Below are 22,081 nucleotides of genomic sequence, written 5' to 3'. Positions count from 1 at the left end.
TACTCCAGTCAGGTATAGCTTAATCTACTCTCACTGATTTTTAATTCACCATATGCTTGCATCTTTCTGCAAATTTAATTGTGATGGTAAAAATAGATGATACTTATCTGTCAAGACAGAGTCCTAAATAATAGCTCATTCTCTGTGTGTAAGGGACTCCTCAGCTTCTCTTTGTCAACCCATTCCCCTGCATACCATGCAGCAAACATGTTTGAAACTGAGCCAACTTTCAATTTGTGATATGACATGAACATCTGCTGCTTATAGGGAAAGAAAGGTAGAAAAATGTTGCTGGGCAAGCCCAAGCTGTTAGGTACATTCAGAGAAGCTATATGAGCTTCTCGTATGATTCTGGATGTTAAAGGTTAGCTTGAAAATACTGTACACGCTTTTATTTCTCAGCTGACTATGTAATTTATATTTTCAGCTTGATGGCTTTATTGCACGAAACTGGGCCAATCAAAAATCTGCACTGGGAAGTGCTCTGGACCCCTTGGCAGATAAAATTCTTATCAGTGTCCTTTACATTAGCCTGACCTATGCAAATCTTATTCCAGGTAAGCAAAGTATCCACTTTTCAAAAGTTTATTGTTGAATAAATACTGAAATATATGGTAGTAAGTCTCAACAAACTCAGCAGATAGTGGACACATACTGAATATGTATTACAGAGATTTCTGTCATGCCTTCCTGAAATGGAATTTGTGGCAGCTTACAAGAATTGATATAATGAAAATAACAAATCATACGACCACTAACAGAAACAGTTTCTGTATGCTATTTACTCCCGTCTCCTAAGTCTATAGTTTTTTTCCCCTGTGTGTAAGAGTGGAGAGAGAGAGGAGCAAGTTGTAGGAGCTGTGACCCACATGAACTGTTGAATATGACAATATGTTTTCTTTTTATACTCTGGTTGAAAGAACGATTCTACTGTTCTTTTCTAACAGCCACTATATAGACTTGTCTTCTGCATCTGTCCCTGATGTACTGTATTTTAAGCTTTGTGTAGTAACTATGTGACCAGCAAACTGAACACCGCCAACCTAGAATACATGGAAGGAAGTAAATTAAATGACACTTTCCTCTATCAGTTATTTGGTCTTTGGATACTGTATGTTCAAACATAATAATAATAATAATAATAATAATAATAATAGGTTTTATTTATATACCGCCCAGTCACTGGGAATCCGAGCGGTTTACAACAGAGGGGATAATAGACAGTTCCCTGCCCTCAGGCTTACAATCTAAAAGACACAACACAAAAGGAGAAGGGAATGGTGAGGAGGTGAGGGGATCAGGTCCAGCAGTTCTTCTCTCCCTCAGAGGCCTGGACCAAGGCAGATGGACTGAGGGAGGGCTCTTCTTCTTGTGAATTGTTTTTCTTCTATATGTCGGTGCTCATATATAAAAATGTAATTTCATTTCCCTCCAGTTCCTCTTACATCTATGATCATTTTAAGGGACATTGCATTAATTGCTGCTGTTTTTTGTGTACGATACAAAACTCTTCCTCCACCGGTAAGTATACAGATGGTCGTTTGACTTCTCAGATCATAGTCATACCTTATATGTGATTTTAAAAAATTGTGGGGGTCAAAAAAACCCATAAAACTGGCAGTCTTTTACAAAGTGGTCCAGAGCTTAGAGCAGTGGAAATGTGATCCCAGCTGTTTCTCTGTAAAGTATTTGACATTGCCATTTTTGGATGCCTTGACAGCTCTTGATTGTTCTAAGGTTAGGGCATGGATGGGGAACTTGTGACTCTTCAGATGTTTGACTACAGCTCCCAGCAGCCCCAGCACCATGGTCAGTAGATAGGAGTGGTAGGAGTTGTATAATAGTATATGGAGGGCCATAGGTTTCCCTTCCCTGAATTAGATGGTGGTCCAGGTTGAGTCTCCTGTATCCAGAATTATGAAATCAAAACTATTGCAAACACCAACACTTTTTTCATGGATGGCTAAGATAGTGACACTTTTGCTTTCTGATGGTACGTTGTACCCAAACTATGTTTCATGCACAAAATTATTACAAATATTTATAAAATTAAATTCAAGCTATATGTATAAGGCGTATATGAAACATAAATGAATTTTGTATTTAGAACCCCCCTCTCCAAGATACCTCATTATATACATACAGTATATAAAAATATAGGAATTCCAAACCCCAGGTGTGCACACACACAGAGGCCCGTTACACACGGACTCTTGAGGCGCCCCCATCACGTGGTAGGGGTTGGCCGGGAACCTAGCGTCCACACCGGCCTCACCCCATCACGTGACGGGGGTGTAATAATGGCGCTGCCATTATTACATGTCGGACGTATAGTGTCCGCACGTCACGCGGCGTTTATGATGTTGCGAGTGTGCCATTGGCGCCTCGTGATGTCATAACCACGGCGCGGGAAGAAGCGCCATTTTGGAGCTTCTTTTTTGCTCCGCGCGGGAGCCGCACGGTTTGGCTGCTGCAGCTCCCTCACGGAGCAACCAGCAGCACCAGCAGACCACCGCTTTTAGGCCCTCCTCCCGACCACCATCTTGAGGGGGAGAGAAACAGGCCAACAACAACAGGCCTCTGCCTGATAAGAAGACAAGCCCTGCTCCTGACCGCCATCTTGAGGGGGAGAGAAGCAGGCCAACAACAACAGGCCTCTGCCTGCTAAGAAGACAAGCCCTCCTCCCGACCACCATCTTGCTTGTCTTTATTGCATGTTGTTCGATTTTTATTGGTTTTTGTGAGGTTGTTTTTATGATGTGTAAGTTTTTAAATGATTCTGTGAACCGCTTTGATCACCTCGGAAAAGTGGTATAAAAATAAAGCATATTATTATTATTTATTATTATTAGGCGGCCTGTAATGGGCCAGAGACTCTTAAAATAGTCCCAAAAGCCAACTCTATCTTTAAAGACCAACAGCCATACAATATGGTGCAGTATGAACTGCCCACTGGAGGCTTGGGAGGGCTGGAGCCAAACTTGGTGTTTGGAGGGAGTTCCAAAACTGTAGTGGTGCTACAGAGAAAGTTCCTGTTTCATTTACTCAGCAACCTAGTATTTCAAGCAGTTGGAATATACTTCTCTTTCAAAGAATCATTTAGAACCTCCACTAACCAAATCACTGGCCCTCTTTAATCATACAGGATGAATATAGGTCTAGCTCTCCAAGCACTTTGTCAGTTAACCCGATTGGCCAAATTGAAACTCATCCATCAAAACTGGACAAGTGTGAGATTCACTTACCTCCTTAGCATCTATCTTTGTGTCATGTGTTTGAAATGATAATAATCTAACTAGTCATTGTTTTACTATCAGGGGAAGCTCCCCCCAGCCCATCTCTCTCTTGGTTGGGGTCTCTCAGGGATTTATTTTTGGCCCACTACTATTACCGCTGCTGTTGAGGAGTGGCCCCATCACATCCCATGGCCTTTAGTATTACCTCTGTGCCAATAATATTTAGCAACCTATTCTATAACTTTCACTCTTCATCCAGTAGTGTGCTTATAAATGCCTATTGTTTCTGCTTACAGCAGAGGAGTAACTTTTCCAGCAATTGAGGCAGAGACATTCTGGTGTGGGTTGCTCCTCCGCCTTGCCCTAGTAGGCAGGGATTAGACTACAGGCACACACACACCTGACCCACTGTCATAAATGGGAAAACACATTAAAGCCTAAATTTTCTCTATTTTTAAGGGCTTTCCCAGTTCATCACTGAGTCAGCTGCAAACTGCAAAAATATTCTTTAAAAGAAGTAGAAAATGCTTCTACTTCCTATTGGTCTCCCACTGGATATTGGCAGCATTATTTGCCACTGAATTTCAGCTGTATGTTTTCTTTTCAAGGGGAGCTGTAACATGTGCAGCCTTCAGCCCAGATGTTGGTCTCTATTGGCTTAGATGCTTGACTATCATCCGAAGTTTAGTATACTCAAGGCCATTTCCTCTTCGTCCCCAAGCCCTTCTTTCCTCATTATCCATTGACAACATCACATTCGCTTGATGAGGCATAAAGCTTTGGGTGTTTGTTTATTTTCTTTGACTCTGCTTTCGTTCCCCCTCCCCATACTCGCTCTGTTGCCATGTCATGTCATTTCTCTCCTTAAAATATTACAGAAATAAGACCCTTCTTCTTTGTTTTCACAGTGAAAACTCTAGTCCATACCTGTAACTTTTGCCTGAAGTACTACTGTCTTTCTTTCCTCTGGCTTTCCATTGTTTCTCCTTGTTCTGCTCACTGTTACCCAGAACTCTGTTGCTAAAATTATTCAGCTTTCATTGTTCTGGACATTTAACACCCTTCCTTAGTCCCTCCTCTAACTTCCTGCCTGTTCCTTTGTCCTTCCCAAGATTCAAAAACCATGCCTTCAAAATCTTCCACTGTCTTGCTCCCCTCCATCTTTTCCTCTTATATTTGCAACACATTCCTTCCTGTAATGGTTGTTCATTCAGCTCCATCCACCACTGTCAGACATCTGAAGGTCTCCTGCTCGCTGAAATCATTTCATCCTTTCCTCTCCCATATGCCCGTAACTGTTTCCCACAATGCCTGTAGGTGATCACCTTCCTCTCTGTCTCGCCACAAAACCTACCTGTTTCAAGAGGTTTTTGGAACAGCTTAGCTCCAGTTCCCCTGTTGCTTCTTTCTCCATCCTGATGCCTCCTGGATGTTAGGAACAACAGTCTATATAATTCCTTACCTTTGTCATGTTGGAGCTGTAGGCCAGAACACCCGGAAACTGCCCTGTTAGAACTAAGCCAAAATATGTCTGTCTGAAATAACTGCATACATTTAACTTGCCCCCATTCCCACCTTTCTCTGCTGCTTTTCTTTATCTACTTTAGATTATAAATCTCTTGGGATTGGGATGTGTTATACATCTTCTTTGTAAAGCACTGCTTGAATAAGTGATGCTGTATAACTGAATGCACTCTTAGGTATGTAGACAATGAATACGTTGCCTTTATCAACAGATCAGTTGGTTTTATTAATTTGCATGTCATGTAGAGTTATTTTTCAAATTATCAGACACACCAATCTTTCCCATCTTTTTCAGAGAACACTTAGTAGATATTTCAATCCATGTTATGCCACTGCTCAGTTAAAGCCAACATTCATCAGCAAGGTAATTGTGAATCTTACTATATATGTATTTGTGTATGGAATTTTAAAATAAAAATACAAAGAAGTTAGGGAGAGAAAAAATGACAAGGAATTAAAAGTAAGGGGGAAGGAAGGAATCCATAAGATATGAATGTGGGCTAGTCATGTGTTAACTATAGGCTGATTATATATCCAAAATACATTTTCTTAGAGTAGAAGTGTTTAATATACATATTAATATGTAGCTAAAGCAGTAATGGTCTGACCACTGGTTGGTGAATGTTTGTCCTTTAGCATTGCAGTCACTGAAATATAATTTATATAGATACATGGAAAAATCAAAATTTCCTAATACAAAATTAATATGTGTTACATCCAGCCAGGAACTGTTATCCACTGAACATGTCCACATCATATACCATAACAGAATATTGTCAATATTACATTGCCAGTGTCTAGCTGAAATAGACGATTCTTTTTCAAAAAAATGTGGTGGTATCTAGCATATGTGAAACACCACTTAAGGATATCTTAGCAATTGAAGCTAGGACATTTTTTGTTGATTTTCATGAGACAATATAACCCTTTATCCCACCCCTAACTTCACTGAATGCTAACACCTGACTTTAGGTCTTTTCACAGTATGCACTCATACTGCTGTGATTTGATTTTAGCTGCCTTAGTAATATCCTATGAAAACCTCAAATTTGCCTTTTAGGGAGGGATATTTAGAATTCTCAGTCAGAAAACTCATCTGATGCCTTTGACCAAACTACAAATCCCAGGAGTCTATTGGATGCAGCCATGGTAGTTAAGCTGGAATCCTAGCGTTATACAGTGGGTCCTTGGTATCTGTTGGGCTTTGGTTCCAAGACACCCCCCTCCCCCCCGATACCAAAATCCATAGATGCTATATTATATATAATGGCACAGTAAAATGGTGTTCACATAAAACGGCAAAATCAAGGTTTGCTGTTTCGAATTTTAAAAATATATGAGCCTGTACAGACAGGCCAAAATAAAGCTGCTTCGGATCACATTGGAGGTATGCTGTTTAAATGATGTATGAATCCTAAGAGGTCGGAAGCTACGCCAAAGCCACACTCCAGTCCTAAGGACTGGAGCACAGTTTTGGTACAGCTTCTGGCTTCTGGCACAACAGGTGAATATAGAGAGGGTGGTATTGGAATTCAAAGCATTTAGAAAGTGCAAGTTTTAGGAAGGCTGACCTACACTACCCAGTTAATACCCAATTATTTGCCATTGATTTCAGTGGGGAAGATAATATTAATATTGTGTGACATCATTTTCATTTAATCTTTTACCAGGTAAATACAGTAATGCAGCTTATTTTAGTGGCAGCGTCTTTAGCAGCTCCAGTTTTCAATTATGTGGACAATGTTTATCTTCAGACATTATGGTATGTAAACCTCGTAATTTTTGTGTTATTACTAATTTGTGAGGAAAAAAGTTCAGGAAAATATGTGACAAATACACAATGGGAGACCGAGTACTTCAAAGATTATAGCTCCATATGGTTGCTTAATTGAAGTTAGCTCAAGAAATTAAATAGTAAGCAACCAGGCTAAAATCCAAACAGTTCAAAGCAATTAAGTATAAGGTGGTTTGCAACCCAGTGGTGTGCCTGTTTTGAGGTAGTAAGCCCCACTGAATGTGATGACTCTACTTATAGGACATCAAGCCTAGGACTGCAGATGCCACAATACTGAAACTGTCAGGATTACATTAATATAATATTGAGTTTCCCTTCATACTGTGTTGGTATGTTGTAGCGATTAAGGTATTTTGGAATCAGGAAGTCCCTGTTTGAATCACCTCTGTAGAATATTCACCAGCTGGGTTTTAGGGAAGCCACATTCACCTTTTTCCCCTGCAGAAGGTCCATAAAGCAAGTTGCAGCATCAAGTATAGTTGGATAGTGATGTATAATAGTGATGTATTTGCAGGATTTTTGTAAGAAATAGAAGCAGAGTCATGTGAATCAATCTGAACATTCTGAAGATCAAATTAATGCTGAAAATGAAAAAGGGAGGTGCACCATGACATCTGCTGTGTATATAAAAGATTACAGATTTTGCCCTCAGCAATACTAATTTAAAAGGATCTTGGGTGGCAGGCTGAAAAATTCCTACAAAGGATCAGGAGAAAGAGTAGATGATCATAGAATCATAGAGTTGGAAGAGACCACAAGGGCCATCCAGTCCAACCCCCTGCCATGCAGGAAATCTCAATCAAAGCATCCCCGACAGATGGCCATCCAGCCTGTGATGCCAGGCTAGATGGACTAATGAACACACATGTTATAAGGAGGAGTAATTTATTCATACTTTAGCTTTTAATTTGAACTTCCAGGCAGCCTGATCTTACAAATCAGCTGTCAGTTTCTATGGCAGAAATGGATTCTGACCATCCCAAGCAGGGTTCCTACTGAGTGTTAAGGAACCCTAATACACTAGACTTGTCTCGTACCTGTCTTTTTCTTGGAACTAATACAATTTTTGTCTCCTTGAAGGTGCATCACAGCCTTCACAACAACAGCATCTGCCTACAGTTACTATCATTATGGCCGAAAAACGTTTCAGGTGCTAAACAACAAATGAAGTCTTGTAGAGCAACCGCCCATCTTCCATCAGTTGACGTTGGAATTGTTAACTGTATTATTTTTGGACTACAACTTACGGACAAAGAACTCTTCTTTCGACAATCTTGCTTCAGCAAAACCACATCTTCACAGTGAAGTTAAATGAAGTTTTGATCATGTAAATATATGGGCTTTTCAATATAATTTTTCAATTTGTTACAAATAAAATATATTTTTATTTTTTCTTTAATGTACTTAAACACATGTGAAGATCATTTCCTGGTATTGTATGTTTTTGTTCATTGCTTTTCAGAATTTTGCACTTTTTCTATTTAAAAAAAAGACATTCAGGATTGTTGCATTACACCCTTTGGTGTATTTGAACAGAAATGAATATTAAGACTAATTATGAAGTATTTGGCACATGCAGAGTCCAGTTGAATTTCATTGTATTCAAGATGTGCTTATTTTTAAATTGCAATTGATAATTAAATTGCTGGGGCCATTCAAAATTTTTATAAAAACTTTGAACACCTTCTCAGCAACCTGATCCTAGGACTTGCTGTGTTTGTAAAAATTCAGGAAGGGGCATTCTTCCTTATTTCAATCCATGAGGAATCATGAAATTTTTAGGTAAGATTGTAGACATGCTGATGGAAATCTTGGAGAATCAGATCCCTGATTTATCAAAGCAACAATAAGCCTTTGTGATTGGGAGAGATATAAATATTTTATTCATAACTTGGACATAATTATTAAATGTATTGCAAAAAAGGAAAAAGCTGGTATAGTATGGCAGGTAATAAAATAGCTGTGAATCAGGATATACCAATTTGGAATCTCATCTCTTTGGTAAAAATCTTGCTAGGTAGCATAGTTTAGCCTCAGTGCTTCAACAGCAGCCTGGGGATGATAATAGTGACTTAATATAGAGACATTGGCCTTGTACAGACTGTCACTTTGTGCTGGCCTGGGGCCAAAATTAGGGCTCGGTAGGTCTGGGCATCCACACACACCCAGCCCTACTTTCGGTGTCTGTGCGCCATATTGCTGTGCCCCCATCCACACAGGGGAGTGCGACAATGATGTGCAGGCATTCGAGCGCCCAAATGGTGCTCAACGGAAGTAGTGGTGTCATTGCACGCGAATGCCATTATGATGCCCCTAAAAAGAAGTAGCTCCTTTTTAGGGAGCACATCGGTGCTGCACCATGGCTGGTATGGCACCGATGAGGGGCAAAAATGGGCGGCATTGAGCCACCCATTTGTATCTCCCCATTGTAAGGGTTAGAAAAAACATGTATAAAGCATTTTAAATAAAGTTGAATAAATGTGAAGAATTGTTGTCTTATTAATATGGAGAGGTGTTCTCTCTATAAGGTTTGAGTTCTAAATCCCATTCACAGGTGGATTTTAAGACTTGTGCTGATGTTCTCTTTTCTCTTTGTATCTCTATTCAGTTTAGATGCTGAACATCCTTTTCACTTGAGACATTTAAAGCTAACTAATACAGAGTATTGTAAATCAATACAATACACGGAAAAACAAGACTTTTGATTGCTGTAAGTGTTGCAAGAATCAGTGGAAATTTTTTGGAGATGTTATATGACTCCTCTTGTAATTGCCTGTATTAAACAGCTTTGCCATAACCAAGGAAACGGTGATAGTAAGTCAGATCCAAGCATGGCACTTCTTTCTACAGTATGGCAAACTTGTAGGAAGGTAAGAAGTCTGTGGACTGAAAAGGGTTTAACAGGATGAATAAAATCTCAGTCACTTAATAATTAGAGAATACAAATTCCACCCCACAGGATTATATTAAAATCTAGAGATTTGCTGATTCTCTGGTTTCTGTAGTTCATTAGGCAGGCGAACAATAGAGAGGAGTCTGACTGACATACTATTTTTTGGTCTGAATATTTATGTCACTTTTCTAACAAAACTGTACAGATCACTTTTTAAATTTCTTATTTAAAATTTTATAAACTACAGAAACACAGGACAAAAGTTTCAGAGGCCATTGTGTAGGCATGTAGGATGTTTTGCATGTAATAAGCAAGTTAATGAACTATATAGGGATTCACAAACATGAATTTGTGCATGTTGTATTATGCTGCTACCTCCCCAGAAATGAAGGTTTGTGGAATGGAATGGTGGGAATTGGAATTATCTCAATATATAGGAACAATTTATTAATATATTTTGTATATTTAAACTTGTATAAACTTTCTAAAATGTGCATTGAACAAATGGTTGTTTGATAGTTCTATGCAAATCCTGGATGCTGCAGAATTATGGTGTAGTATTAAAAAAGGTTTTCATTTGGTAAAAACCTATGAAAAGAGGTTCCCTTATCTTCCACTTTCAGTTTATTGAGACAAAATAGAGCATGATATGAAGCCACTTAGTTATGTTCTTTCAATTGGGTAAGAATTAATGTTTCACATTTAAAAAAAGAGAATTCAACAATAAATGGATGTGCAGGACTGCTTACAGTTTGTGCCTCTGTACTTAACAAAATAAATTTTTCAATGCCTTCACTATTCATGTTTATGTTGTGTGCTTTTCAGTTTGCATGAGCGTGATGCAGATTTGCATATTTAATCTTTAAGATTGACATTCTTGCGTCAGTTTCCAGTTTAAACACAATATAGCTCTTTGTACAGGCCCATACCTAATGCTGACACAGACTTGGTCCAAAACACACTGCAGATATAATCTAGTTTGAGACTGTTTGATTCAGTGCTAGGTAATCCTGGGAAGTATAGTTTATTGTGGCACCAGAGCTCTCTGACAGAGAAGGCTAAATGTCTCACAAAATGACAGTTCCCAGAATTCCCTAGCATTGAGCCAGGGCAGTTAAAGTGGTCTCAAACTGGATTATTTCTGCAATGTGGTTTGGACCCATGCAGGTTTGTTGCACTGATACTACCTTAGTCAGTCTTTACCAAAACAGTTACAAAAACTGGTACTGCTTCAAAAAATAAAAGGCAAAACAACAAAGCATAGGTGGGATGCAATTTGCTCTAATGTGAGACAATATACTTTCAGGATCCCTTTCCATGTACTCAATAGGCATAGGACCAAGTTAGTGCTAACAATACAGTCTTATGATGGATTACAAGCAAGTAAGTTATATTAAGTATATGCAGTGTATATGATTACAACAGTGGTGTTAATTCAACAACTGCTTATTGCTTCTAGCAGTAGAAATATAACAGTATTCAAATAAAAGTGTAAAGACAGTGTGCAGAAAAAGACGAGAGCTGTATTACGGGAGAAATCCATTGAGAGAATGTGAGGCTGCAAATAATGCTGGACTCTATTATCTGCCCCAGCTAGTAGGACCCAGGATGATGTGATAAAATCTAGTTGATTAATTATGTATGTACTGTATATATTTTTGGGATTTCATGTGCACTCTGTGACTTTGATCTAATATTAATTTTCATTGAGCTAACCAGTTTTGCAATCTGAGGCAACACTGAGGTGACATTGAGACAAGAGTGTCTCTACCAAACAGAATGAATGGATGCTCCATATTATGAACAAGCGTAACATATGGACCATTTCACACATATACAACTGAGTGCAAGGGCTACAGACAGGTGTTTCTGGGTTGTATAACTTTTTTTTTATGGTGGGAAGGATGCTGAGGCCTTCCAGAGCCAAACTATCCCTGTCTTTGATCTAGGATAAATTCAGATGGGGGAACTATCACATCAATTTGTATATATGATACAATTCAAAGATATAGCTGTGTTAGTCTGTAGATTCAGTATGTAGAGAGATTGTTCGTGTAGCACCTTTAAGACTAACTGAAACATTGGCAGCATGAGGTTTCATAGGCTTCAGTCTACCTCCAAATGCATCTGAGGAAGTGGATTTAAGTCTACGAAAGCTCATGCTGCCAACTTCTTTCTTTCAGTTAGTTTCAAAGGTGCTACAAGATCTCTACATACTGTGTACATAATATTTTAAAAATAGAGATATGTGTTGCACTGGTTTGAATGTTGGAGTAGTACAGTGGGAGGCCAGGATTTTAATCCCTGTTCAGCCATGGGAATCCATGGCAAATGGAAATCCCCTTTGAACAAATCTTGCTAAGAAAATGGCATAGGTTCACCTTAGGGTTGCCACAAGTCAGAAATGAAGGCACATGACAACAACCAATTTATAAAATTGTGTTTTTTTCCATCTTGTTTTGCAAGATGAAATTTAACAATGCTAAAAGAGCTCCCTCTTTCTAAACTTCAAGGTATGTTATAAAAGTATTGCTTTAACATAGCATGAGTCAAATGCCACTTAACAAGGTACACAGGATCACACCAATACTAACCAACACAGTTCCAATTAGCGACAATCTTTTGTCTGTACATTTACTTCATGCAGTAAGCAAATGGAAAGGTTCCGTTCAGAACATAATAGTGCGAATATAATTGGACTGGGAACAATTCAGGGCACTAGCTTTGGATACAGAAATGCTGTTAAAATTTTTTAAGTCTTAAATTTCTTACCAATTGACATTAAAATCAAGCTGCAAGAATTCAAGCTGTTGCATACAATAAATACTCTGCTCTCAAGCAAGTACTATGGTGCAAATCATTCTTACAGCCTAAGCCCAAGTGTATTTATTTGGAATTAAAGATCACGAAGTTCAATGTGACTTGCTTTCTAGTCAGGATGTTCAGATTTGATGCCTTAGGCTGCAATGCTTTATGCACACTTACCTGGAAATACACCTAATTGAAAATTGTGGGACTTAACTCCTCAATGGACATGTTTAGGACGGCAGTGTTGTGTCTGTAGTCCTTACTTGGAAACGGGGATTATTATGCTACTTTTAGAACTTGTGAAATAATCTGTAGCCTACACCTTTCTTTGCAAGTCATCATACCAGGTAAATCACACTATCCAGGATCCAAATAATGGAGTTGTGAGTTTCACACACACAAGGGTGTGTGTGTGTGTTAGCCATATGTTGCATTTCATTCCCCAACAATGAACCTCTTTTGAAAGAGCTTAAGAGGCAATTCTGATGATGGTATTGTTCAGAGAATGAGGCGACACTTTGCTAGTTGCCCCCAGTGCACCTAAATTGTCTCTTCAGATCCCAGTCCCGGCAAACAACAGTAGTCTGATGGGAAATGAGGGATCAAATTAGCCTACTCCATCATTTGCTTAGAGGTTATGACAAACAGTTCATTTGGTGTACAAAAGTAGTAAATCAGGTCTTAACATTAAGATATTTTTACTACTTGTGCTTCCAAGTGAAAGATGGCAATTTATTTGTAGCTACAGTTTTGCTGATTATTATTATTATTAACCTTTATTTATGAAGCGCTGTAAATTTACACATCATTTCTTTTATCAAACTGGTAGCATTGGCTTTAGATAGATTGCACAGCATTTCCTTTACTTGCTTTGGGAAACATGTGGGATCTTCTTATATGAAGTCTCTTAGAATACAGGTAGAAAATATATCGAAAATTTGCTGTAATACTTTTAATGAGTTGACCCAAGCTTTCCCTTCCAGGGATAGAATTGCAGTAGGAAACCCACGCGTTTTCAGACTCATTGTGTATTCTGTCAAAGCAGGGGGGAAATGTGTTTGATAACATGCAGGCATGGGGAAATTTTGCAAAACCCATTGCATTTTTAAATGTGCATAAACACACATGTATGTACTTTTTTCTATCCATTAATGCTTCCATTTGAAAAATGTATACAAAAATACATTTCCTGTGTTAAAATTGTGCAAAGAAGTGTCAGGGAACAGACCTGGAGGAAACAAAGAGGAAAGCTGCAGAAACTGTCAATAATAATAATAATAATAATAATAATATGTTTTATTTTTATACCGCTTTTCTGAGGTGATCAAAGCGGTTCACAGAATCAATAAAAATTAACACATCATAAAAACAACATGCAATAAGACAAACAAGATGGTGGTCGGGAGGAGGGCTTGTCTTCTTAGCAGGCAGAGGCCTGTTGTTGCTGGCCTGCTTCTCTCCCCCTCAAGATGGTGGTCGGGGGGAGGGCTTGTCTTCTTAGCAATAAATTTGGGCATTCCTGTCAGCAGTCTCCATGGACAGTCATGGCGAACAGTGCCCATCACACATGCCCATCATGGGCCTTGCATAGCAGCACTGGCCAGCTAGGGATGAGGCTATTTATTTGTAACTAGCTTGAGGGCAAAAGGGAGAGGAAGGGATGCTTCCCATGCATCATGGAGGAACACAGATCCTAATGTGGCTCCTCAACATCATGTTAACAGGTGGCAAGGTCATCTATGGCCTGCCTTATGGTCTTAGTTAAAAGGGTTACTCCAGTTATATGTTATATTTTTCTAACTGAAAGTTGGCTCTGTGCTTTGCCTTCTTAGAAAACAAAAACCAAGGAGGGTCCATACTTCCTCTTGCAGTCACCTGCTCCCCCTCCCCCTGCCCTACCATCCCAATCTACCCCGAGGACTGGAGGACATTTCTGAATGGTGGGAGAAGTAGCATTGCAGGCTGCATGAGGAAGGAAGGCAGGTGGCAAGGATGTGCTGCTTCCTTCCGCTTCCTGGAGCATCCCCACTGCACAAGGTTTGCTCACCCTGAATGGGAGAAAATGATGAAATCAAAGCATTGTTACCTTCTTTCTAAAATAAAGCTTCAGCCATGATGTTTAAATAACCATTAATAACAACAATTTTACATTTTCAAAAACAGTTTTAGCAAAGAGAAAATAATACTCTTCATTTACCTATTACAGTTATAGAACAAATAATAATAAATCCGGGAAAGAAATGTGCAGGTAAGTTAAAACAACAGCATTGGCCTAAAAACCAGCATTACACCAGTGGCTATTCATTAGTGCAATGTGACTTTCTCCACGCCACTGAAAACTCTGCTTCAGAAGAGTCCCCAGGCATCCAGAACAGACTTTGAGGGATCTTGGGAGAATAGGAGTGTGTGTATGGGGATTAACCCGCCCAAATAATCTAATGGAATCAGTTCTGTTAGTGGAACAATCTCACCGGATTCTGGCATTTACAGTAACCCTCCCACTCGTGCTTTAGAAAATCAGTTGAGAAGATTACTTCTTTGTGTCGAAAAGTTTGTGACAAGCTCCCAAACTTTTCTTATTTTAAGGAGTAATCAAAAGCAGGGTTTTTATACGAGACCAAATGCGTGTTATATTGCTCAACATGTGGTGCTTTCAATTTCCTACACAGACACACAGACAATGTTATAGTGACAATGAGAAAGAGTCCACTTGTTGCAGTCAAAGCAGCAAAGATGGATTTGTAGCTGGACTTGGTTGAAAAGGTACTGCAGGGAGCATTCCTCCCATTCCAATCTGTTTGGCTTAGGCCTGCCTTGTTTGAAGCGATGACACACACCTGATAGGTTGAGCCAGGCAGGAGGTTGTAGAGGGTATATTGTCTGGCTGTTGCATAAATCTCTCCAGAAATGGTGTAATTCCTTTTACTGCCTTGAGGACGGTAGACAAGCTGGTAGTATCTTATTGCTGAATATGGAGCACACCAATGGATCTCTGCAGAAGTGTCCCTGATTTCAGTTACTTCCCAGAGCCTCGGTGGATCAGGGACAGTGAATTCATCTGATATGCCTGGACACAAGCAAGGAGACAAGTCTTGGAGATCAATGCAAGGCTTCTGGAGGTGTCTGCATGGATCATAGTCACAAGGGCCAAGTATTTCCGTCAGTGGTGTTTCCCCTTCTTTTTCATAGTCATAGTCATCTGAATAATAATTTGGATTTTCAGTGATGGCAAGTTTTGGCTTGAGGCTTCTTTTGGTGGGAATTTGCAGTGGTGGCCTGGTCTGATCTGAGTGTGCTGTACTAAGTGGGGGAAATAAGCCACCCTGTTTGGTGGGTTGCATTGTAGGACTCTCCAGAGCAGAGTGATGTCGTGTTCCTTCCAAGTGGATGGCAGAATTCACTGTTGTGGCATCTTGTTTCTTTTGATTCATCTCAACTGTGCTCAATAAAGTTTGCTCAGTGGAGCCTTGTCCTAGCTTTGCAGCAACTGCTGTGATCCATGAGCTGTCTGTAGATCCATAAATTGTTTCCTCTTTGTAGGCAAGAATGTCTGTCTTAACTGAACCTTGTTTTGTTGTATCTCCCCAAGTCACAGGACTTATGTCTCCTGAAGTAACAGGAGTGCTCTCTGGGGGAAAAGAAATGCTTTGCCATTTATGGGGCAATGCACTGGCATCTGGAAAAGTGTCTATGGTGACAGTGGAAGACGTGCTATAAGATTTGCCTTGAGTAAACAGTGGAGTAGAATGGGCAGTCTCCTGTGCTTGGCATTCATCGTACAGTATAGACAGCAGCATAGATCCAGATGAAGATGTTACTTTGGTTTCTGCTGATATGTAGCACACAGTTTCTGATGCCCTAAGATACAGTAGAAGATATGTTATGTGGAAGTGGAATGATATCATACGGAAGAGATGGTATCACTCACTGGTGAATCAATGCTATTCCCATAGTTTCATGCAGAGACTTTAAGGATTTTAGCCCCAGCACAAAGGATCAATTTGGCCCCTCAAATTATTGATGGAGATTTCATTTTATAAAACAACTGCACACAGCAACAATGGGATGCAACAGCCTTTTGCCACTGTTGATGTGTGCCTTCAAGTTGTTTCCATCTTATGGCATCCCTAAGAAGAACCTATCACAGGGTTTTCGTGACAAGATTTGTTCAGAGGAGGTTTGCCTTTGCCATCCTCTGAGGGTGAGAGAGTGTGACTTGTTTTAACACAATTCAGTGGGTTTTTTTATGACCAAGCAGGGATTTGAATCCTGGTCTCCAGAGTTCTAGTCCAACACCCAAACCACTATACCATTCTGGTTCTTTTTTGCCACTGCTACAGTATTTTTGAGAGCCAGTGTTGTGCAATGGTTTGAGTATTGGATTATGAGCCAGGGGTCCAGGGTTCAATTCCCTGCTTGGCCATGGAAACCTGCTAGGTGACTCTGGATCAGTTACACACTGTCAGCCCTAGAAAAACTTATGATAGATTCACCTTAGGGCTGGCATAAGTTGGAAATGACTTGAAGGCACAGGAGAAGAGGTCTGAGGGCCCCCTCCTTCCCACATTCACTGTGATGTTATGATAGTGTGGGTATTTGAAAAACCTCTCCCTCCCCTCTGTTTATTATTACGCTATGTCATGTATTTTGGATTTTTTGTACTTTGTACTTTTCTATGTATTTTTGACTTCTTGTATAATTCATCTATTGTATTATGTTTGCTGTGATGTAATTGGTGGGGGGTGTACTTTATATTTTGCTCCCTTTACTTTGTAATCCAACTTGATTCTGCAAGGAAAAGGCGGAATCATCATCATCATCATCATCATCATCATCATCATCATCATCATCATCCCCACCCCCTTGATGTGTGGCATTAGTTAGATGATTTCCAGCCACCTTGTAAAAGGGACTGCAGCCATCATTGTGGTGTGTGCCCCTGCAGTCTATAATAGGTTATAAATGCACCCCCATACGTATCAGAAATGTGTGTGCAACAAGTTACTACACACAGTTGATCACTCACACACACACACACACACACACACACACACCTCTCTTTGTTTTTCTATAAGAATGGTGATAGGGTCCATTAATGTACAATAAGCACAACTGGAGGGTGTGGGAACAAGCCCTAGCAATTTTTGTGTGTGGAGGAAAGAGGTTTCAAAGAAGTCTGAATGCTAAGGGTGACTAAGGCCTGTTACAGACTGCCAAAATAAAGCTGCTTGGGGTCTCTTTGGAGGTATGCTATTTAAATGATGCATGGGTCCTAAGAGTCCAGAGGTCGTGCCAAAGCCACACTCCATTCCTAAGCACTGGAGTGAAGCTTTGGTGCAGCTTCCGGATTCTTAGGATGCATGCATCATTTAAACAGCATACCTCCAAAAGAGACCCGAAGCAGCTTTATTTTGGCAGTCTGTAACAGGCCCTTGTTGAGTTTATAAGGTTCAAAAAACAAAACAAAACAAAACAAAAACCTGTAGTGGAAGCATTTGAGGAATCATGAAGCATATCTCAGCTTGAAAATCTGTCCTTGTATTGTATCCTTACCTGTTCAGAACTATGTTGTCTTGCCCGGATATTAGCCAGGAAATGGTGCAATGGCAGGCCAAAGGGTTTCCATAAAGGTTGATAGCAAGGGTGTTTGATGAGCTAAGGTTCCACCGATGAAAAGAACTCAAGTTACAACTGGAATAATAATAATAATAATAATAATAATAATAATAATAATAATAATAATAATAGAAATCAATCAATGTATGGAATACAGTAACTTCTATGTATCAAATAAGATGGAGTTTTCTGTGTTCTCTATAGGGTAGCTGACATATCTATTTTATTTTATTTATAAAAGTCTGCAGCTTTTCCATCCAGATATGCTCTAGGCAGCAACAATATAATACCTCCCCCACAAGACCCAATAAAACTACATTAAAACCAATTCAAAGTATCCCTCATGGGAGCTGTACAGTAATTCTGCTGAGAATCTAGACGGCCTGGTTATGCACAAATACTACCATGGAGTTTTTAATTCATAATACAAACATCAATTATCAAAAAATTAACACATTCCTATAGTCTCATGCATGCTACCTGTTGTGTCGACATCAAAACTCTTGAGGGCTCCACTGGGGAAATCCCTTCTACCCTTTGAGAATCAACACACTGAGTGCTGCAATAATATAACAGACAATCAAATTGAAACCCTACAACTGAAGAACAATAATTAAAATACTAGATTACACATAGTATGGAAATGATGAGGGGACTACTTTCAGCAGAGCCATTTGCTTTTACTGTAGCCATGATAACATGATCCAGTGGTTTGAATATCAGACTATGACTCTGGAGACTACTCAACCTTGGAAACCCACTGGGTGACCCTGGGCAAATCACACTCTCTCAGTCTCAGAGGAAGGCAAAGGTAAACCCCCTCTGAACAAATCTGGACAAGAAAACTCTGTGATAAATTTTCCATAGGGTCACCATAAGTCAGAAATGACTTGAAGGCACACAACAACAACAAGAACAACTACAACAACTGGTAGCATGCAGGGACTCTTACTTTTGGAACATAAGGAAAACCAGGTGAGGTGTGTGCCTGAAAGACTCTGTTTCCACCAGACTTAGCGCAGGGGAGTCTCGACAATCCAGTCCTTTCAGCTGTGGCACATGCTGGAAGACAGCAGTGTCTAGGCTTCTCAGATTCCTCATATTTGTTAGAAAGAGAAAAGAGAGTCTGGACAGATCTTTGATCCAGTCCTCATGAACTAAGGAAGAGAAGGACAAATTAACAGGCAATCCTATAATGCAGTAAAGATTTGAGATAAGATAGGGCTGGTCCAAGCTGCTTTACTGCCTATGGCAAAAGACAAGATGCTTCCCCTCTGCATTTCAAATACAGAAGCTGCCTGGACAGGCAGCTGGATCTTATTTCAACACTAATAATAATAATAATAATAATTATTATTATTTTATTTATATACCGCCCTTCTATATAATCAGGGCGGTGTACAACATTTTAAAAATACAAAATTACAAATACCCAAGCAATTAAACATCGTCCCTTACCATACCTGAATGTGGCAAGTATGGGACAGACATGCCACTCTGTCCACCAAGAGACAAGAAAGGTCAGGGGACATAGGAGGAATATCTGTAGGACTGAGTGTTGAACTACAGCTCTGGAGACCAGAGTTCGAATCCCTGAGTGACATAGTTTTTTGTAGGTTTTGGGGCTATGTGGCCAGGTGCTAGAAGAGTTTATTCCTGACGTTTCACCAGCATCCTGGCATCTTCAGAGAATGCTGGCATGGAAGAGAGGGGTGTGTGTGTGTGTGTGTATGTGTGTGTGTGTGTGTGTGTGTGTACCTCACAAAAGTATAAATTCCATGATGCAGCCCTGGAAGTTAAAGTGGTATCAAAATGCTATAATTCTATAATGTGAAAAAGCCCTTGGTATGTACCTTTTTCTTCTACAGCCTTCCTTCTCTTGACAAAACAAAGAAATTGTGACAGCCACTGCCTCCCTGCCATTCTCCTCACCACCCATTTGACAGAGTCTGACATTTCCCACTTACTCGATTCCAGAAAGGTCATACTCAGATCCAGCACACTGATAGCACTTCCAACTCTTTCACTGGAGTCTCCAATAGGCAGCAAGCGTGTTGCAAAAGCAAATTCCTTGATCCCTTGTTGGCCATCTTTTCCTAGCCAAGTGGAAGACAGATTCAGGCTATGCAGCTGAGGAAAGCAATAGAAAGCCAAGGGTTGGATTTCTGCGATAGGGTTCCCAGCCAGAGAGAGCCAAATGAGATTGTCCATAGTGGAGGCAATGCACTCTGGCACAGAGGACAACTGATTGAAGCTCAGATCCAGAGACTTGAGGCTGCTGAGGCTCCCAGCCTCCCATGTCACCTGTTGAATTTCATTCTGTTTGAGGGACAGGATCTGCAGCATGGGCAAGTAAGCCACATACTGGCTGTGGAATTCGGGCAAGAGGTTGATGCTCACATCCAGATGCTCCAAGTGCTCAGGGAGACAGGCTGGGAAAGAGGTGATGCCTTGGTTTTTGATCTTCAAAGTGGTCCATATCTTGGTCTTCATCTCCTCACAGGGCATGCTAGTCCAGTTGAAATTTTCTTCCCCAATGTTCTGCATGACAAGCTGGAAAAGGGCCTTAACATCTCCCTGCATTTCTGGACCTGTCTTTTCTATTGGCTTGGCTGCCACTGCCTGGACCAGAAGAAAGATGCAAGCAAGGAGGGAGAACATTGCAGGCTGCTCTTGAAGCACCTTCCACCTAAAGAGGAAACACAGAGAGATGACAGAAAGAAAGCAATGACATACTGCCAAATACTCTTTCTCCTGGGAGAAATCCCACCATCACAACCCCAGGATTAGACAGAGCTGAGCCAGGAAAACGTATTTTCTGGACTGTAGTTCCCAGAATTCTCCTGCCACCAAGAAGCTGCGGCCCAAGGAACTAGCATTTCCAAGCTCTGAGAATGTCACTTGGTAGGCCACAGGCAAAGCTCTTGTTCGGGCTGACCTCCCATAGACAATTACAGAATAGTAAGCAAACCCCACTGAACCCCACCTCTGAAACTGCAGTGTCAGTTTTAATCTGAAATAATCTGAGTCTGATGCCAGAAGTAGGCTAAGAAAAGGTGTTTTGGGTTTTAGGAATGGAGTAGATCATAGGAAATAAGGCTGTAAACCTTCATATTGATCCCCAGTGGGTCAGCTGAGCCCTGACTGCCAGGCCGCACTAAGCAAGAGCTGGCATGCATGGCAGCTGTGCTCCATCAGAGCTGAGGCAACAGTACCACTGAGGCAGATGACAGGATCTGGCATGAGCTCCCACTGGTCCTCCCTCGCCTGACAAACTCCAGCTGTGTTGGTCTACAACTCGAATAAACTCCCCTAAAATATACGGTTCCAGGGTGTCGGACTAGAACTCCTGTAATCCCTAACAAATGTTATGTATGGGTTTAATGAGTGATGAAGTCCTACACACATCTGAATGCTGCTAGTACCATTCAAACTGCTACAACCCAAAAGCATAATTGTGCAGCATTCTTTTGCCACCTTCTGAAAATAGAACCCTCCTTTACTTAAATGTATCTGTTCGGTGAATTCTAGCCCTGGAAGCTAATTATTGACCATCTCAGTTATCACCTCCTTATTCGATAGGGGAGGCAGGGTGCTGGACCTTTGGAGACGTGGCACATATGGCTTCCTTCTTCTTACAGCAAGAAAAGAAGAAACACTTGCAGGCTTTCCCATTAAAATGGAAGGAACTCCTCAGCATGGGAAGCTGGTCCAACACTACCTGCTCTGCTGTACCCATTTACCACTGCAATTTTCCCCCTCTTTCTTATTCAGTGCTGAATGCTCTCTCATTTTATTCACCAATATTAGAAGCAAATAATCAGCCACCAAAGAGGTGAATGATCCACCTCCTTCTCGCCCTCCTTTGCTAGCATCAGTTTGGACTTACCTGCTGAAAAGGTGTTTGTCAAGGAGACAGGCAGTGATCGGCCAGAGCTGCTGAATCCTCCACCTCTGGCTTTAAAGATTCCAGTGATTCACAGCAAAAGCATGAGGCGCTTGTCCTCTCTCCTCTCCCTGGCCTCTCTCACCCAAATCTCCCTCTTTGGGTGGGTGTAAAAGGGAGCTGCTCTTCTAGACCTCCCCTGCTTCCCCCCATATTCCAGTGGACCCCCTCCACTCCCTGCTCTTGCTGGAGAAGGGGAAGACCAGTGTTCATCAGATACACCTCACTCACCTCCCCTTCCCCCTTGATGTAGGTGGGTAGAT

The 22,081-nt window shown here is 40.6% G+C and overlaps 2 protein-coding genes across 6 annotated transcripts in view; one reads left to right on the top strand and one right to left on the bottom strand.

Moving 5' to 3' along the window:
* The window catches only part of LOC149305250 (DNA helicase MCM8-like), a 58,685-nt gene extending 48,437 nt beyond the window's left edge, over window positions 1–10,248 (top strand). For 2 of the 3 annotated variants that reach the window (XM_089478050.1, XM_089478049.1), the window contains 5 exons: window positions 428–557; window positions 1,436–1,521; window positions 5,056–5,124; window positions 6,431–6,522; window positions 7,636–10,248. In XM_089478050.1, the coding sequence (XP_089334176.1) occupies window positions 428–557; window positions 1,436–1,521; window positions 5,056–5,124; window positions 6,431–6,522; window positions 7,636–7,723 (465 nt within the window). In that variant the 3' untranslated portion in view covers window positions 7,724–10,248. The remainder of the gene's footprint in view (window positions 1–427; window positions 558–1,435; window positions 1,522–5,055; window positions 5,125–6,430; window positions 6,523–7,635) is intronic. The other variant, XR_016271790.1, reaches the window with a different exon arrangement.
* Window positions 10,249–13,531: 3,283 nt separating this feature from the next.
* Window positions 13,532–21,831, bottom strand: LRRN4 (leucine rich repeat neuronal 4). 3 transcript variants are annotated; one of them, XM_089477995.1, is made up of 5 exons: window positions 21,762–21,831; window positions 19,840–20,561; window positions 18,825–19,029; window positions 17,810–17,947; window positions 13,532–16,114 (listed from the first exon to the last, which is right to left on the bottom strand). In XM_089477995.1, the coding sequence occupies exons 2-5, from the start codon at window positions 20,531–20,533 to the stop codon at window positions 14,833–14,835; spliced, it is 2,319 nt and encodes a 772-aa protein (XP_089334121.1). In that variant the 5' UTR covers window positions 20,534–20,561; window positions 21,762–21,831; the 3' UTR covers window positions 13,532–14,832. The 3 variants fall into 3 exon arrangements, with proteins under 3 accessions (XP_089334121.1, XP_089334123.1, XP_089334122.1); XM_089477997.1 differs by having other exon boundaries at window positions 13,532–14,304; XM_089477996.1 differs by having other exon boundaries at window positions 17,810–17,911.
* Window positions 21,832–22,081: the final 250 nt, after the last annotated feature.

This window comes from Sceloporus occidentalis, unplaced genomic scaffold, assembly GCF_023333645.1.
Source record: "Sceloporus occidentalis isolate IW3139 unplaced genomic scaffold, rSceOcc1.0.p SCAF_12, whole genome shotgun sequence".
Classification (NCBI taxonomy): Eukaryota; Metazoa; Chordata; class Lepidosauria; order Squamata; family Phrynosomatidae; genus Sceloporus; species Sceloporus occidentalis.
This window is presented reverse-complemented; position numbering and strand designations above follow the sequence as displayed.

Excerpts from the sequence above, each read along its gene's own strand:
- LRRN4 (XM_089477995.1), bottom strand. The coding sequence starts at position 20,533 with ATGTTCTCCCTCCTTGCTTGCATCTTTCTTCTGGTCCAGGCAGTGGCA. Across the intron at positions 19,030-19,839 it reads TATGACCTTTCTGGAATCGA|TTCATGAGGACTGGATCAAA; the intron begins GTAAGTGGGAAA and ends TCTCTTCCTTAG. Across the intron at positions 16,115-17,809 it reads GACAACATAGTTCTGAACAG|GGCATCAGAAACTGTGTGCT; the intron begins GTAAGGATACAA and ends ACTGTATCTTAG.